The sequence below is a fragment of the Cavia porcellus genome, unplaced genomic scaffold (assembly GCF_034190915.1).
Source record: "Cavia porcellus strain 051 isolate PalLab524CR breed Dunkin Hartley unplaced genomic scaffold, mCavPor4.1 scaffold_9, whole genome shotgun sequence".
In the NCBI taxonomy this organism is placed as follows: Eukaryota; Metazoa; Chordata; class Mammalia; order Rodentia; family Caviidae; genus Cavia; species Cavia porcellus.
Genome location: NW_026947492.1, coordinates 54,913,084 through 54,929,226, shown reverse-complemented (window position 1 = coordinate 54,929,226; position 16,143 = coordinate 54,913,084). Strand labels below are relative to the sequence as shown.

At 43.6% G+C, this 16,143-nt stretch overlaps 1 protein-coding gene and 1 long non-coding RNA gene across 22 annotated transcripts in view; one reads left to right on the top strand and one right to left on the bottom strand.

The window, feature by feature from the left end:
• Positions 1–16,143, bottom strand: part of Tenm4 (teneurin transmembrane protein 4) — a 2,788,855-nt gene that overhangs the window by 42,332 nt on the left and 2,730,380 nt on the right. For 18 of the 21 annotated variants that reach the window (XM_063256396.1, XM_063256398.1, XM_063256401.1 and 15 more), the window contains 4 exons: positions 15,589–15,732; positions 12,473–12,722; positions 10,401–10,421; positions 2,970–3,202 (listed from right to left, as the gene is read on the bottom strand). In XM_063256396.1, coding sequence (XP_063112466.1) covers positions 2,970–3,202; positions 10,401–10,421; positions 12,473–12,722; positions 15,589–15,732 — 648 coding nt within the window. The remainder of the gene's footprint in view (positions 1–2,969; positions 3,203–10,400; positions 10,422–12,472; positions 12,723–15,588; positions 15,733–16,143) is intronic. The other 3 variants (XM_063256386.1, XM_063256388.1, XM_063256407.1) reach the window with 1 other exon arrangement.
• The window catches only part of LOC134477684 (uncharacterized), a 44,226-nt gene that overhangs the window by 20,018 nt on the left and 8,065 nt on the right, over positions 1–16,143 (top strand). The window lies entirely within an intron of this gene.

Genomic DNA, 16,143 nt, shown 5'->3' with positions numbered 1-16,143 from the left:
GCATCTCCCTGCAGAATGTGCTAAGGTACATCCTAGGTGACAGCTTCAGAAGATCCCTAATGGAGCCCAACTCTGACAAGCGTTTTGGGTGATCATGACATGAACTAAATCACATAGAGAGTTTTTCAACACATACCTGCTTGGTCTCACTCTTAGAAATTCTTACTTGGTAGCTGACTGGGACTAGGACTCAGGTATGTTTTCAAACTTATGTTCATGGGTGATGATGATTGCCACCCCAGGTCCAGAATTATGAGAGTCAGACATAGCCTACAAACCACAGCCTCTCAGGGGTGACAGTGAGACATGCCCTGGAGGAGGGTCTGATCTAGATGGGTGGGTATAGGACCAAGGGAGGACTATGTGGAGCACCACAGGAAATGGAAAATCCCAGAGGGCAGCAAGTGGGATAAAGGAGAACCAGGTCCCTTTTGCTCTGTTTTATTTGCTCCTGGTCAGGCAATGGAAGAGGGGATCAAACAACCTCACTGAGGCAGACACCTGCGTGACCAAGCTCCCTAGTAGTGTTACCCTGGGAAAACGATTTCACTTCCCCACTTGTCTTCCTCCTCCTTATTTTGGGGGCAGGATGTATCCAGGGCTTTCACACTGAACTACATCCCCAGGCCTTAGTTTTTTTCTTTTTGAGACAGGGTCTCACTACATTGCCAGGCAGAGCTCTAATTTGCAGTCCTCCTGCTACAGTTTCTGTAGCATTGTGAGCTGTGGCATTGTGAGCATGTGCCAGCAAGCCCAGCTAACCCACCTTACTTCTCAGCCTCAGTTTCCTCATTGATAAACTCTGACAGGAACAGTTAATCTTTGATCATTATTAATGACTATTAGGATTATGAGGACATGGCAGACACTGTGGGCTTGCAGGTTCTTGTTCTTGGGAGCCCTCGTATCTCTTTCTGGGTGGCAGGGGGTTAGGTGATGCCCCCTGAAGCATAGTTCCTCTTCTTGCCCCTCCTTCAGCTGGACAGCTGGGCAGGATTTCACACAGAAGACCAGGCAGCCTCAGGCCAGGACCCTTTCTTGTGGTCCTGACTTGAATGTAAATTAATTTTAATCTTTAAGTGCTAAGACGTGAGTTTTCTTGTCTGCCTGGCTATGCCCTGTCTTTTTCTTCCATCTGCTTGGACTGGTGAGTGCTCCGCGAACAACTAGGTTTCTTGTTTACGAAGTTGGCTGCACAGGCTAATAGAAGTGATCTGTCCCCTGATTAATCACTTCATTTTCCTCCTTTTGTTGTGCTAAATAGATGGACATCTTTTCTCCTCCCTACTGCAGAGCGCCTGCATATTGTGGCACCCTTGTCATTTCTCCATGGGTTAATTACAGGCTTGTGGGCAATTGCACTTCCGCTCCATCTGTGCGTGGGGAGTGGGTGGAGACATGCATGGAGAGCAACTGGGAAGCATTTAAGGAGAACAAAAATTCTCAGAAAAAACCTGTCTTAATTCTAAGAGGTAGAAGTTTGTAGCTGAAAGGGGCCTCATGGATTGGTAAGCCTAACCTGCTCACTTACTAAGGGGGAAACTGAGGCCCAGAAGTGGAAGTCCCAGAGCCAGCCAGTAACTGAGAAAAAGCACAACGCAGGGCCTCTAAATGCCAGCCCAGCACTCTCTCCACACTTCAGACTGCCCCCTTGGTATTATAAACTCATCATTAGGAAGGCGGTTAACCATTGAGGACACAATATTTACCCCATAGTTACCACCTGACCCATCTAGGTATGTGGAACAGACAATGTACTATGATGATACAGTGCATGGTATAATATAATACAATACAACAAAATAGTAGCACTCCCCACGTAAGTGATGTTTACTATGTGCCTAGTACGAGTGTACTAAGCCTTTATAGTCTTCTTAATGTTTAATCTGTACAATAATTATACAGTATATTCCTATTACATAGGTTAGGAAAATGATGCTCGGAGAGGTTAAGTAACTTGCCCAAAGTCATGCAATCACTGGATAACAAAGCCTGGAATTGAATGCATAATTAAACAAAAGTTAACTGCTTTGATTTGAAATCAGGCCTTAAAATCCGACATTCTTTAATAATTACCTACAACATTTTAATAGGATATCATCTGAAATATATTAATTGTGGTCCTCAGAACAATCTAGAAGGCACACGCAGACAGTGTTAATACCCCTGTTCTTTTAAGAAGGCCCGGATGCTTAGGCCCTGCATGTAGCTGGCTGCAGCATCACAGTTGATGAAGCACTAAGCACTGCTTCTCATCTAACAAGCTTCTTAATCTCCAAGGTTAGGGGTCTCTCAGCTCTAAACCCTCATATACAGCTCTTCCTTCTTGCATCCAGAGTGATTCATGTCTATAAATCTCAGTTATTCTGTTACAACGAACTCATCAGCGCAACCACCGAGCTCTGTGCATTCAGTCAGTACTTGCTGAGTAAATAAAGGAAAAGTGCTGAATGAGGGCATTTAGAGGCTCAACTTTCTGAAAGACTTGAAATTGAAACCTGCAGTCAACCCACTGTATAGCACATAAACATATGACAAAATGACATATAATGATGTTTTCTGTACAATGATAACATGAGAGATAGCATTCATGTCCAACTGAATTATATGAGTGATGGCTAGTCATTGGAAGGAATATTACCTAGCCACTAAAAATGAGAAGACTATTAAAAATAGAGGACTAATGACATGGAGAATTTATGATATATTACTTAGGAAAAAAAGTAGGTTACTCAAACAGTTTGTTTAATGTAATTTCATTTAGTTTGCTTGATTTGAGTAAATGTTTCATGTATACAAACATTTAGAAACAGACTAGGAGGAAAGACAGAACTGTAAACTGGGACTTTTCTGGTTGGCAGCATTTTATCACAATGCTAACTTTTCTCTGTATATTTCTTGGTGATTTTTTTGGGAAAAGGAAATACTCTAAAACTGTTATTGATAATATTTAAAAAGTAAGATCTTACCCCTGGGGTTGGTAAGTGTGGCTTCTGTGGCCTTCCCACCGTCCCCACAGCGAGTGTCATCAAAGGGGAGGCACTGGTCACCAGTTCCTGCCACTACTTCGGAGTTCTTGACAAGGTCCTTCACCACCACTGTGGACTTGATCTTAAAAATCCGCCGGCTGTTGGTGTCAGAAAGGAAGACGGCCCCACTCATGGGGTCTGTGGTCAGGTAGTACTTATGTGCTGGACTGTGACTAGAAAACAAAGACATGGCCAGTGGTGAGTACTTTCTTCTCTCCTATCAGGTAGCTAGAGATGTACAACTTGGATTCCTGGCCTTTGAATCCAAGCAAGAATCTCCCAGGGCTGATATTTCTACTTTGGGTGATGGCTCCCAATGTTTCTGACCTGAGGGCTTGGACTAACTAGCCCTTTCACCTAACTGCTCATGCAAAAGCTTCTTGCTGATGACTGCCCATATCATGTCTTCTTAAAGAGATTATCAGTGGGGCTTGCAATGGGCAGCTTAAAGGTAGAAACATGGAAGAACTTTAAAAAACAATCCAAAGGTTACAAGGCATAAAAACCCTCCTCCACAGGAGTTGTACAGCAACTCCCACCCCCGCCTTGGGATGGACAGTAGCAGATCTGAATCCTGGTCATTGTTAACACGTCTCCTGCCGATACTCATGTTGCTCGTATCAGGAGCCCAGGAATCTCTTTCTTGCAGCCAGATATAAATGAATTGCAAAATTAGTCTGTAATTTGTAGCAAAACCCGAGGAAAAAGAACAGAGGAGGAGTGATGATGAAGATCTGTTTCAGGAAAACAGTCACAAAGACTGGACTGAGGTAGAAACTGTAAGGAGACAAGGCACAGCTCCTAGGCACAGGGTCAATGAATGAATGCAAGTAATTACTCGGAGTTCTAGGTCTAGCTCTAAAACTTGCTGCTTCTGAAATTTGGGCAGGTTACCTGGTCCCTGAGCCTCAAGCTTTCCTCATCTACAAAATGGAAATGTTAACAGCTACCCCATGGATGTACTTGGAAAATCATAAGGAATCATGAATGTCAAATATTTAGTATAGTGCTAGGCACACAGGAGGTGCTCCACAATCATAATTGCTGCTTTAATTAGTAGAGATTGGGTCTGAATTTGCATTTGGAATGTCTATAGGTAGACATTGCTTGTTAAGCCTGAATTTTACCATCTCATGATACTGCTCAACAATTTCTTCCAAGTCTAGGGCATGCTGTGGTTTGATTTATCATTCCCAGGGAGCTAATTTTCAGTTCCTGTGTGTGGCCTGATCATTCACCAGGCCCTCACCAGCATCAGTGGCTCCTTCTGAGTGTCTGAAATGCTTTCTGATGCAAAGTGACCTCTCTCTATTTGACTGGAAGGCCTGGTGCTAGACATGCTCACTGAATGTGGGGCACACACTTGGCCAGGGGCCTTTCGATACTGCCTGAGCAGCCTTGGAATGCCAGCAAGACAGGCCATTGCATATTTCTTCAGGATGCAAACAAGAGGACCAGAAAAGTCCAGGAGAGGAATAGTGTATACTTACAGGCATATAGGTTTGGGTTCCTTTGAAAAACAAAATTTTGTTTTGGAGACTGGAATTTTTCAATTACATATGAGTGCTGTTATGTCATAACCTACTAGGGGTCCAGGTTTTTGAGGTCCTTACTCTGACCCTGCCTGCTCATCTAGCTTTGGACAGCATCCTTGGGGGTTGGCCACTGCTAATGGAGCCAGGCATCCAGACCCAAGGCTTCCTTCCTCTATTTTCTCTCTCCAGTGAACATGGCATGATTTTTTCCCTGGCTATTCTCTACCCAGTACTACTGTCACTTCCTTCTGACATCAAAACCTGGCCGCTGTCTGTGGTCCGGGTCATTTTCAGGCCATTCTTTCTGATCTGAATCAGATACCCACATATTATTTCCATTCATCTCTTCAGGATTCCTCCTACCTTACAGAGGAAATGCAGGGCCCTGAGCACTCCATGCTCTTTATGGGCTGCGCCATCTTCCTGGCCCCTCTCTTTAGAACCACTATTCTCCGCTAACATCTGCAAAGTGTTCCTCAGTGTACTTCACGACCCTTTGTGTCTGGTTCCTGCCCTGTCTTCCTCTTCCTATATTCTGTAACTGTCTGCCCAAAGGGAACCTTTTCTGGCAAGCCCCCCTCCCCACATTTCTTCTCAGTATATCTGAGATCCATATTAGCTTGTTTGGATTGTTGTCAGGATTACAGGACATTTTTCTTTCGTAGCTATTTATTGATATGTTTCTCTCCCAGACCCAACCACCTGTACTTGAAAGGAAGAGACCGGATTTTATTTATCACTATTTTCCCAGTGTTTAGCTTGGTGCCCTGGACCATCACATTGCTACTTGGTTTAAGTACATGGTGTTATGGTTTAAATACGAAGTGTTCCTCAAAGACTCATGAAATGAAGCCTCTACCATAAAGCAGTAATGTTCAGAGGTGGGGCTCAGACAGATGACTGGGTTGTGAGGGGTGAATCTGTTGGTGTAGTCATAGCTGAATAGTTTATTAGAAGGGACGCCACTGTTGGAGAAAAGAGGTCACTGGGGATGCATCCGTGAAGGGCATGTTCCACCTCCAGCCTCGGTCCCACTCTCTGGCTCTTTCTGGCTTTCCTTCTTCCTGGTTACCTGAGTGAAGACTTTCCCTCTGCCTTGCCCCTCTGCCATGGTGCTTCTGGCTTCAAGCCAGTGTAACACAGACCTCTAAAAGCCGAGAGCGAAAAACAAACCTTTCCTCCTGTAAATTGTGCATGTCAGGCATTTTGTCCCAGAAACAGAAAGGTGACTAATACTGATGGCATTTTTATTTTCAGTTTATTTAGGTGGTATCTATATTCAAATTATTTTGTTTTTCTTTGACTTCTCATTTAGGCATGGCAGTAACAGCAAAGATGTCCTGTTTATCTTGAGATATCCCCTGTGACTTATTCTATAATGTAACACAGATTTAATCTTCCCAGATGACACTGATTCTGGCTAAATTAAATATAGTGACCTTAGATCCTGTTCTGCAGTGTTGGAGTGGCCTGATCTTTCAGCTTTCCTGATGACAGCTTGGAGATGGGGTGACTATTTCATTTCCTTGCTCATCACTCATGATAAACTGGTGTTATCCACCTAGGCAGAAAATGGCCCTCGAGGGAGTATGGTGGGGGCCTTGTCCACTTAGATTAGCCCCTTGTGCTTCCAGCTCATGTTTCCCTGCACTGCCCCAGAGAAGTGTCACTTGTGAAGTTTCTCAGATGGGTGAGTTCCAGGAGAGGGTGACATTGGCAGGATGGTCCCAGAGTCTGCAAGAGCTGTGGCCACATCCTTTGTACTCAAGGATGAAACTGAGGTCTGGCGGTCAATTAAGCATAAAGGAAAGAATACTAACTTGGAATTTAGAAGGTATAGGTTGTAATGGGGGAAAATCACCTACATTACTTGAACTATAAGTCCCTCAGCTGTCAAATGATTAAGTCCCTGCTCAGTTTTGGTGCAAGGATCAAATGGAATTATCATGAACCTCTTCTAGTTTATGGCACGTTTGGGATATTTTTCAACTCATTTCTTCCTCACACCACCTGGCACCTGTGCTCCCGATGCCCTCCCGGCCCCCTCCCAGCTGTAGCCTCAGCAACTTAAAGAACAGGGATGCAGAGACAGCTGTTGTTGACATGTACAAATGGAGGTGCAGTCTGTCCCAGACGCTATCTAGCATGGCCTCCACTCCTTCCCCACCAGTAGAACTGGCTACATCCTCATAGAGCCTACACTTTTAATACCTGTAGTATCTTAAGACATTTTTCAGCTTAGTTGTTTGCCTTGTCAATGAAATATTTCCACAGCAGGGACTGAATTCATGTCAGTCGCACCAGGCCTATGTAAAGTATTCCAGAAAGTTCTGAATTTAAGAATGAATGAATGAATTGCTGTTTCCCTGTCTGAGGTGTGCAAAGGAAACACTCACTCCTAATGATCTGAGATTGACTCTATACATCAGAATCACCTAGAAAGCCTAAAGAAACCCCACACATCTACCTCTGAGAGCCTGCAAATGTCTCTAAGGCACAGCCCGACTTGGAAACCATGGCCTTAGGGCAGTGCTTTTCAAGCTCTAATGTTCATATAACCACTTAGAGATTATGTTAAAGCACTGATTTACGTTTCAGAGTTCTGGGTACAGAATTTCAAAGTCTGCATTTTGGCTAGTTCTCAGAGCATGCCAATGTTGCTTGCTTACACTATGAGTAGCAAGGCCTCAGAATACTATACAAACCAGAAATATCTTTGGGGCATGTAACAGAAGATGATCTACAGTTGAGACTCCATGCCTGGTTCTGTGGGCAGGGAACATTTCTGGCCTTGAGACCACGTCTGATCCTATTTTGATTCTGAGTGTAGTGAGCAGGACTGAGCACAGAGTCTGATCATAGCCCTATTTCTTAAGGGCTTGTATTCTTTTCTGGCTCTTTGAACATAATCTTGTTCCCTCTGAGTGTGACATAAAATCTTAGAGGCTTTTAGGGTACCATTCTGAGGTTAATGAGCTGCAGTCCAGACTTAACCTACCTGCTTGGTGTGAAATCCCTAGTGAGAGGTAGGAGTTAGGAGTATCTGGAGAAAAAAGTGATCTGTTTCTTGTATCTGAGTAAGTATTCTCATTTCTCTCCTAAACTAAGGTCTCAGAACCAGGGAGAGAGCTTGAGTGCTGGCGTAACAGACAAACCATTTCCCTACCCTCTTAAGTGAGCTCAGACAAATTACTCAGTTACTCTGTGCCTATTTTTTTAATCTGATAAATGAGGTGATCACACTCATTTCAAATGGTTATTTTGATAATAGAAACTACATGAAGAATGCAAATCTTTGTGCATAGTTGATGCTGCATCAAAAAATGAAATATCCAATAAATAGTACTTTTTTAGTAAAGCTACTTACCTTGACTATTTATGTCAGTGGGTAATGAAAATGCTAATAGGCGGGATAATAATATTGTCCAGTCCAACCTCTGTCCTACCACTTTATGTAAAGCTACGTTTGAGGGATACTTGAGATCAGGTGCATGTCTAAGAACAGGCTTCACATATATGTCCTTGATCCTATGTGAGAGATCTGGGAAGAGAGGAGAATGCTTGCTTCCTGAAGGGTCCACAGAAGATGCCCAGAGGACCACTGGCCTCCATACTGTGTTGCTCAGCCTGATGGCTATGAATGAGGCTCAGAAAGCTACAGGCTGCCCCAGAAGAACATGCACACACAGGGTAAGGTCACCCCAGTGCCGTTGCTGGCACCAGGAGAAACAGCCAATGGATAGAGGACAGCATTCTAGAATTTGTTTAATTTACTTTGATAACATCTGAAGGTGGATACTGAGGCTTAGAGAAAGGAATGAACTTGCTAATATGAGGTACCAGTTAAAATCACAGCTTGAACCCAGGGTTTCTGACTCCTGGTCGTCTTTAGAAAACTGGAGTGCTAAAAATGCTTCCCCCTTTTCCCTTCTGTTTCAGTTTACAGTTTTGAGCACCTGAGCTAATAAACTGAGAGAGGGCAGAAATCCGGTTTTAAAATCATACTATCAATACATCAAAAGGTCACTGAAAAACAGAATCAAAAGAGACTCAAGTCACAACCTCTCTAAATTTATAGATGATAAGACTGGAAACTAGAAAAACTTTGTGACCAATCCAAGGTCACATGGCCCAAGACTTTTGCCAGCTGTGTCAGCCTGTATCGCTGCTGTGTCCCAGGCAGCTGCCATCACTGACTGACTGCTTCGGGACTACATGACAGACTTTAACCCAAGATCTTTACATGAAATGTACTTCTGTGTTTGCTGCCAAACTGAAGTTGAGGTTACATATCAACACCTAGTTTAGGATCAGCCATGCAAATCACTGAAGTGCTCAGGTTTCACTGCGAAGAAAAATATCTCTCCTCTGAGAAGCAGGCATAGTTTCCATTTCCCATAATGCAAACAATCAAACTAATTATATTTTCCTATTTATTCTTTTGGCTGCCATGAAGCCCAGAGTATAATTTGAGGTATAATCACAGATGTCTTTCCTCTCTTTTATTTCTGTTTTACTTCTTACCAATTTCTGTTTACTTTTAATACATGTGTCCTTCAGTATAAGAGGATTCAATTATTTTCTTTTGGGAGAAATGGAGGCATATAATCATTATCATATAATAATTATGATTACAAATAATATTGCATGTATATATTATTGTTGTTATTTGTACACAACAACCATTTCTGGAGCTCTTCCTTATACCCAAAAAAGCCTTATAATAATCCTTTAATGGAGATGTGAACAACTTCAAGTTAGAAATAAAATTGTGAAAGATGTCACAATCAGGGAGCTTCAGTGTTCCCATCTGTAAGTTGGATGTCATCATAGGTACCTCACAGAATGGTTTGGAACAAAATGCTACAATTAATGTAAATTGCATAACTCTTTCTGGACATACTAGGTACTCTCTATTTGTTAATTATTATATTCAGATAATAGATGTGATTATTGTATAAATGATGCACCTGCTTATACAGAAATTCAATAATTCAATAATTCAGGGTCTGTCTGAGTCTTTTACCTCTATTTATTACCATTCAGGTGCCACTATGCTCTGAGCTATGTCTGGATAACTCATAGTCATCTCTGTGTCCATATGCATCACAGCTCTGACTGCCCATGGTTAATTTTAAACTCACCCCAGTGTATGCAAGGTCACGAGAATCTGTTACCAAGGAGTCAGATGAATGCCACGGAGACAGGCATCACTTCTTTTGGTGTATCTTGAATAGACCCTCTCCTGCTGTTTGCAATGTCATTGTGAAGCCATGTGACAGACACGTCTTTCTTTGTGAAAAAGTTCCATTTGGGGGCTGGCTCTCTGTAGGAAGTCCCTGTGTCTTGCTCTGTCCTTGCTGGTAAACCTCAGCAGGGGGTGGGAAGTTCCCTGGCCTCTCAGAGATGTGGCACTTGGAATGCCACAGGCATGAAAATGTGAAACCTGTCTACTTTCAGATTGTTCACCTGAGATAGTCTCAGGGTTTCCCATCATGACCACCAAAGTCACTCAACACAGTCTAGATGAGGCTCTCATTTATTCCAAGGATTCAGCAGACTGTATCAATAAATTATTTCTTTATTACTTCAGCGTGTCATGTTCATAGACCACAGGGTAACTGCTGACTTTGTTTCAGATTCAAGGAGTTCAGGTTTTCATCCCCACCCCACCATTATTAATAACTTCCTGTCAATGCAACCGATTATCCCCAGTCTGTTCCAGTCACATGGGGCTCCTTTGCCACTGAGCCACCTGGAACTGACATGTGCAGCTTACCATACAACATGCAACAAGGCAGGGGAGAGACAGGAAATTCTCCACTGGTTCGCTTACCTATGTCTGAAATCTTTATTTCTGACAGAAGACAGGAGAGCAGGGAATAGAAGAAAGAATGAGGTGTTAGCAGCAGGGTTAGAAGTATTATTAGCAGCCTGAAATCTTGACAGCAATGGTACTGTACAATACTGTAATAAATATAGACTTAGCAGCTATGACACTGATATATCTTATATTGGATATTACTTGTCAGTGAGTTCACTTACAGGCAGCTACGTATTACAGAAAAGCCATGGTTCCACCTGCACCAGCCCTGCTGACTCAGGGGAAGAAGACTAGCGTGACACGTTCTGTGGCTGTAACAAGGGCTGAGAGGGACCCGAACAGCCACTTCTCCTCCCCATACAGACACACACCCAGACATACACAGACTTGCTGCTCCACGTCTCTGCACACATGCTTCCTTGCAAAACATTATCAAAACATGGGGAGCTTAAAACAGCCTGCTCAGAGCAGACGACTGAATTAGAGATATACTGTAATTAGAAGGGAGGCATAGAGAGACATAATATATTAATTGAATTTTCTCTTCAAATTTCATTTATTCCTCCCTTCCAACTCATTATCTTACATGATCCCCCCAGCAATTGTGGGAATATGGGGTCTCTTATCTGAAAGATGTGAAAATGGAGGCCCAGAGAGGTTAACTGTTTTGTCCAGAATTGTACAGCTTCTCTATGAGCTGACGTCCTGGTCCATGGCTCCTTCTCCTGTGGTTCACATTCACAGGAGAATGAAACAAATACACTCAAGGGTTCCTTCTTCCTCGGCAAGGAAGCTGTACACCTTTGGACAAAACAGTTGAGCTCTGTTGGCCTATGCCAGTTAACCTCGTAATGGAGAGAAGATAGGCAGAGAACATTCCACTGGTGGCCCATTTCTCACGGGGTCCGACAGTTGATTTCCTATGGGCACACAGCATATGAGCTTCCCTCATTTGTCTGGTGTGTGTGTGTGTGTGTGTGTGTGTGTGTAAGGGGAGGTGGGAAGAGGGGCACTTACACTTTCAGGGCAATGATTGCTGTGAGGCAGCCAGCAAGCCATGCCCTCCTTTCACAAGTACGTTGCAGAATCAGATTCTTTAACAGAGTATAACTTTACAGGGCACTAAGACAGGTGACAATTCTTTGGATGAGACACAGCTGTGTAACGGCCCTCTGGATTAGGTCCACCATTCTAGGAACTGGACCTTGGACAAGCTCTTTAAATTCTCCAAGCCTCCTCTTTCTCATCTATCAAAGGTGACAATGACAAACACCTCACAAAACTGTTAGACAGGAGGCTGGCAAACAGGAGGAGCCAAGCTTTGACTGCTCACTTTGGAGGAGGTTCTTCAGCTCAAGGGCCTGTCCTGCTCCCATGAATCCCAGCTCAGGAGACAGGTGGATCCAATTCCCTAAAACAGTCTTGATAGAACTTGCTGCACCTTTTCCTGAAAGAGTGGGGACCCCACTGTCTTTAGAGCACAGCATCTCCATATCCTGCAGAGCCCACCCATTCCGTAACAGTTTTCTCATTCTAAAAGGATCTGGTTCAGGGAAGTGGATCAAAAATGTAAAATACTGAGCACTTCTCTGAGCTGTAAGTGTGGCTGTGCTCTATCGTCCTGGTCAGGAGAGGGCAAAGGTTAATCCAGCTGGTTCTGCAGCACCTAGGGAACAGAGAGGCACCACCTGCATCAGCTTGTGGGCGTTAGCTACTACTGGCCGGTTGAAGGGAAATGCTGCTAACTTATGAGTTTAAATAGCAGGCCCCAACTTGGTGACACTGATGTAGCACCTGGCCCATTATGCCATTCCTTGTTCATATAAAAAGATTCACGTGATGAAGTTTAATCTATTTAGTGCTGTGAAGCAAAAAGAAGGTTAAATGGTTCCAGGGAGTCTAACTCTTGGTGGGTAATAGCTTCCACATCACCTGGTTCAAGGACATCTCCCTACTTCAAGAGTGGCTGGGAGGTGAAGTGTTCTGGAGTCTGGCAGACCAAGCTCTGTCCTGTCCCACTTCTCCAGGTCCTTTGATGACAAAGGAATCACATCAGCAAACACAAGACACACCCAGTTACATACCTCAGCTCCAGGATGTTGGTCACATTTCCTGAGGGGAAGATCCTGCGAATGTAGTTGAAGTCACCCACATAGAGGCTCCCATCAGAGCCACAAGTGAGGGCCACAGGAGCCAGGAGCTTATTACCATCAGCAAGGCCATTACAGCTGGGACAAGAGATGCTTCTCCGGCGCCCATTACCCATGATGCTGCCGATGACAGGTGGCTGCTGAGACACAAACTGGTTCTCCCCATTCCCTTTGTGCAGGATGCCTGAGGAGGAGAGAGGAACGAATCACTGAGGGACTAGGAAGATGGTCCCTCTTCTTGTGGTCACCACAGTCACTTTGATGTTGCAAAGTATGTGAGACCTCTGCCAACTGCTTCCCGACTCATCTCCCCAGGACGCGTCTCAGTCTCCAGGGACCTCAGCAGGCCACACTGCTTTAACAAGTTACTTTAATGACTTACCTAAAATCTGAAAGACGGCACTGTTTTACCACTCTTGTAACAGAGGGTACGGACCAGGCAGCTCGCTCAGGTGACATAGACAAGAAAAGGAGAACGCTGGAGCCCAGCACTTGACCATTCAGGCACCTTCCTCTTAAGCTGCACATTTAGCAGGTGGCTGGTCAACATTTCTATGACAGTGTGGATTCTCTAGTCCACTTGCTTGTTTTTCTCCTTTTTGATCAATGGCATTTCAACTATGGACATAATCTCTTTTCTTTCTGTATCCCCAGTGCCTACCATAGAACTTGACACACAGTAGATACCAATAAATGTTTATAGCGATGAATGAACAAAACTCACAGTCTCTTCTCTCCAAGGTGGAACCAAGAGACTGGGGCTTTGCTACTAAGGGGTTGACCTCAGATCTTGCAGATGTCTCTCTTCTGATTTTACTGCCCTGAGGCCTCAGTTTCCTACCAACAAAATCATACAACTGACCTTAGCCACTTGTGAGCTTCCTCCACATGTACACTGTTTTTCTTTTCTTTTCTTTTTTTTCATTCCAGATCATCGTTTCCTGCCTGATATTGGTTTGGGTGCCTAACAGGGCCCTGTCTCTTGCCTTCTGTATGGAAATCTGTATGGGTTTTCACTTTTTAAGAGCATAAACATCTTCCTTCAAGCTGTCACCTTGTAGCTTTGTAAAAGCTGTCTTTTATTCAATGAATTTAATTTTTTAGGTAGTCTAATCAATTCTACTTTAAACTTTGTGGTGTTTTTTTTTAAGTTCTTTGGAAATCCTTTCCTGAGATTTTTAAAGACTGTTCTTCTATATTTTTGTCCATTAATTTTAAATTGCTCTTGTTTGCATTTAGAAGTTTGTGAAATATTTAGATTTACGTGGCATGAAGTGGGGAGTGTAATGTAATTTTTTATCCACATATTGAGCAAACCACTTCCATTTCAATTTTTTTTTTCCTTTTATGAGACAGGGTCACGCTATGCAGTTGATGTTGGTCTTGAGCTCACTTTGGAACCCAGCTTGGTCTCGAGCTCCTAATGATCCTCTTGCCTCAGCCTTGTGAGTGCTGAGATTACATGTGTGCACCACCATGCCCAGTTCCATGTCAATTTTTAAAGCACCTGTCCATTCTTCACTGACATGTGTTGCTACATCTGTCATATGCCAAATTCCTATTTAAACATGGTATGTGATAGAAATTCCCAGTTATCCACAGATACCTCTCCCACACACCTTTTCCTTCATCTGCAGCTTCAGAACTCCTGACATCTAGCTGGAACAGTTACCTGGAACAGCTCCCTGGAACGGCTTGCAGTCCCATCCCTCCACCCCCGTATCCCTGGGGACAGCTCCTTCTATGACTAAATTCTGGTCAATGCCATGTAAGTTGCAGTACTGTAGGCAGCTCTGCAGGGCAGGGGGCATGTAATGCGAGGGGCTTGCTTGCTCTTTTCCTCCTTGCTGGTTGGAAAGTGGATGTAAAAGATAGAACCAAAGTGGTCACCTTGGATTCTGACCTTGGGGTGAATAAGACCTGAGTGTACCAAGGAGAGAGAAGGAGCCTGGCTTCTGACCTTGCCACTGCACTATCTGCCACCAGGCTTACAGATGAGCAAGAAAGCAACTCTAACCAGTTTGTAGTTCTGTAATGTGGTTTTTCTGACACTTGGGGCCACACCTAGTTTTAAATCCTGCTCACAGGTCAGTTCCTAAAGTCCTTGCACTGCCCCCAGAGAAGCCAGTTACTTGTCTCTGTGCCAGGACAAGATGGTTTTAGATTTTGTGGTTTTCTAATTCAGCATAATATCTGGGTTTTTACTTGAAAGGCTGCCTTAGTTATTTAGAAGTCTTTATTTTACCACAAATTTTAGAATTAGTTTGTCAACTTCCTCCCAAAGCCTCCCTTGGCTTTAGCAGGCATTTACTGCCTTTTACATCAGCCAGGCAGCATGAGACATCATTATTATGTTTAGTTGCCCCATGCTGGAGCATGATCAGATGGTCTTATCTATGGTACAGATGTGACTGTGGCATTGCATGCTTAAAAACTCTCCGAGGCCTCTGGATGTGGTTCAGAGTCCTAATCTGCTTACTCTGGGCTCCAGTAGCTCAAGTCCCCGCTTTGGCTTTGGCCATGATTCTCTGTATCTCATTCTCTACTAAAATCTGGATGGACCTTCTGACAGTTGCTCTTTATCTGGCTTTAGCACTTTGATGTGTACTGGGCTCTCTGCTAGAATGATGCCCTTCTTTGGTACACAAGGCTAATCCTGCTGCCCCTCTGAGGTCCCTCTGACACTAGGAATGCCTTGATGGACCATGATACTGAGCAAGGTGCCCCTTATGCCTCTGTTTATCCTGTACCTTTGGGATGACGTGGCCTATGGCATGCTTGATGAAAATGTATCCCTGCCCACATAAAGTCTTGAGGCCTTTTGTTTCTGTATTCCCAATGCTTTGTATGGGGACAGGTTCAGGGCATACACTCAAGCAATATTTGTTGACAGCCTTCTGACTGGCTGATAATATAGGAGCTCACGTTATTCAAAATGTGCGTTTTTTTTTTGTTTGTTTTTTTTTGTTTTTTTTTGGTTTGGAGGATCAGCAGATAGGCTGCAAGGTCCCACCCCAGCCTGGCTGAAGGAATTCCGTTATTCCACTCACCACTCTGGATATTGAGGGCATGATGTTTGTCCAGGGTCCACCCTCCAAGCTTGGATGCATCGATTTCATATCCCTGCAGCACTGCTGTTCTTTTTTCCCATAGAATCAAGTCTGGGCAGGACTCGTATTCATAACCCACGGAAACTGTTTGGAGCAAGAGGAACAAAGTGCACAGATGAAAGCCTGTTTCTTGGCCCTTTGCAAGTGAAGCCCTCTCCTTGTCTTTTGTATCACAAGAAAAAAAGGATCATATGTCTGCCTGGGAACTGATATCACGTGAAATACTAATACAGTTATGCTGAGCCTGAAATTTTTTTGTTTTGAAGAACAATTGACCATTATTGTGGAAAGTTAAACAAATGTACTGAATACTTTATAAAGATCCAGGTGACTCAATGCCAGGGAAGTAATCTTTAGTATGTGAAACATTTTATGCACAAAAGTTTTCACTATAGCATTATTAATAGTGGAAACTGGAATTAATCTAAAGGTTCAAAAAGATGAGAAGTTAAGTAAATCTAACATGTCCAATTCAGAAATATCATGCAGCCTTGG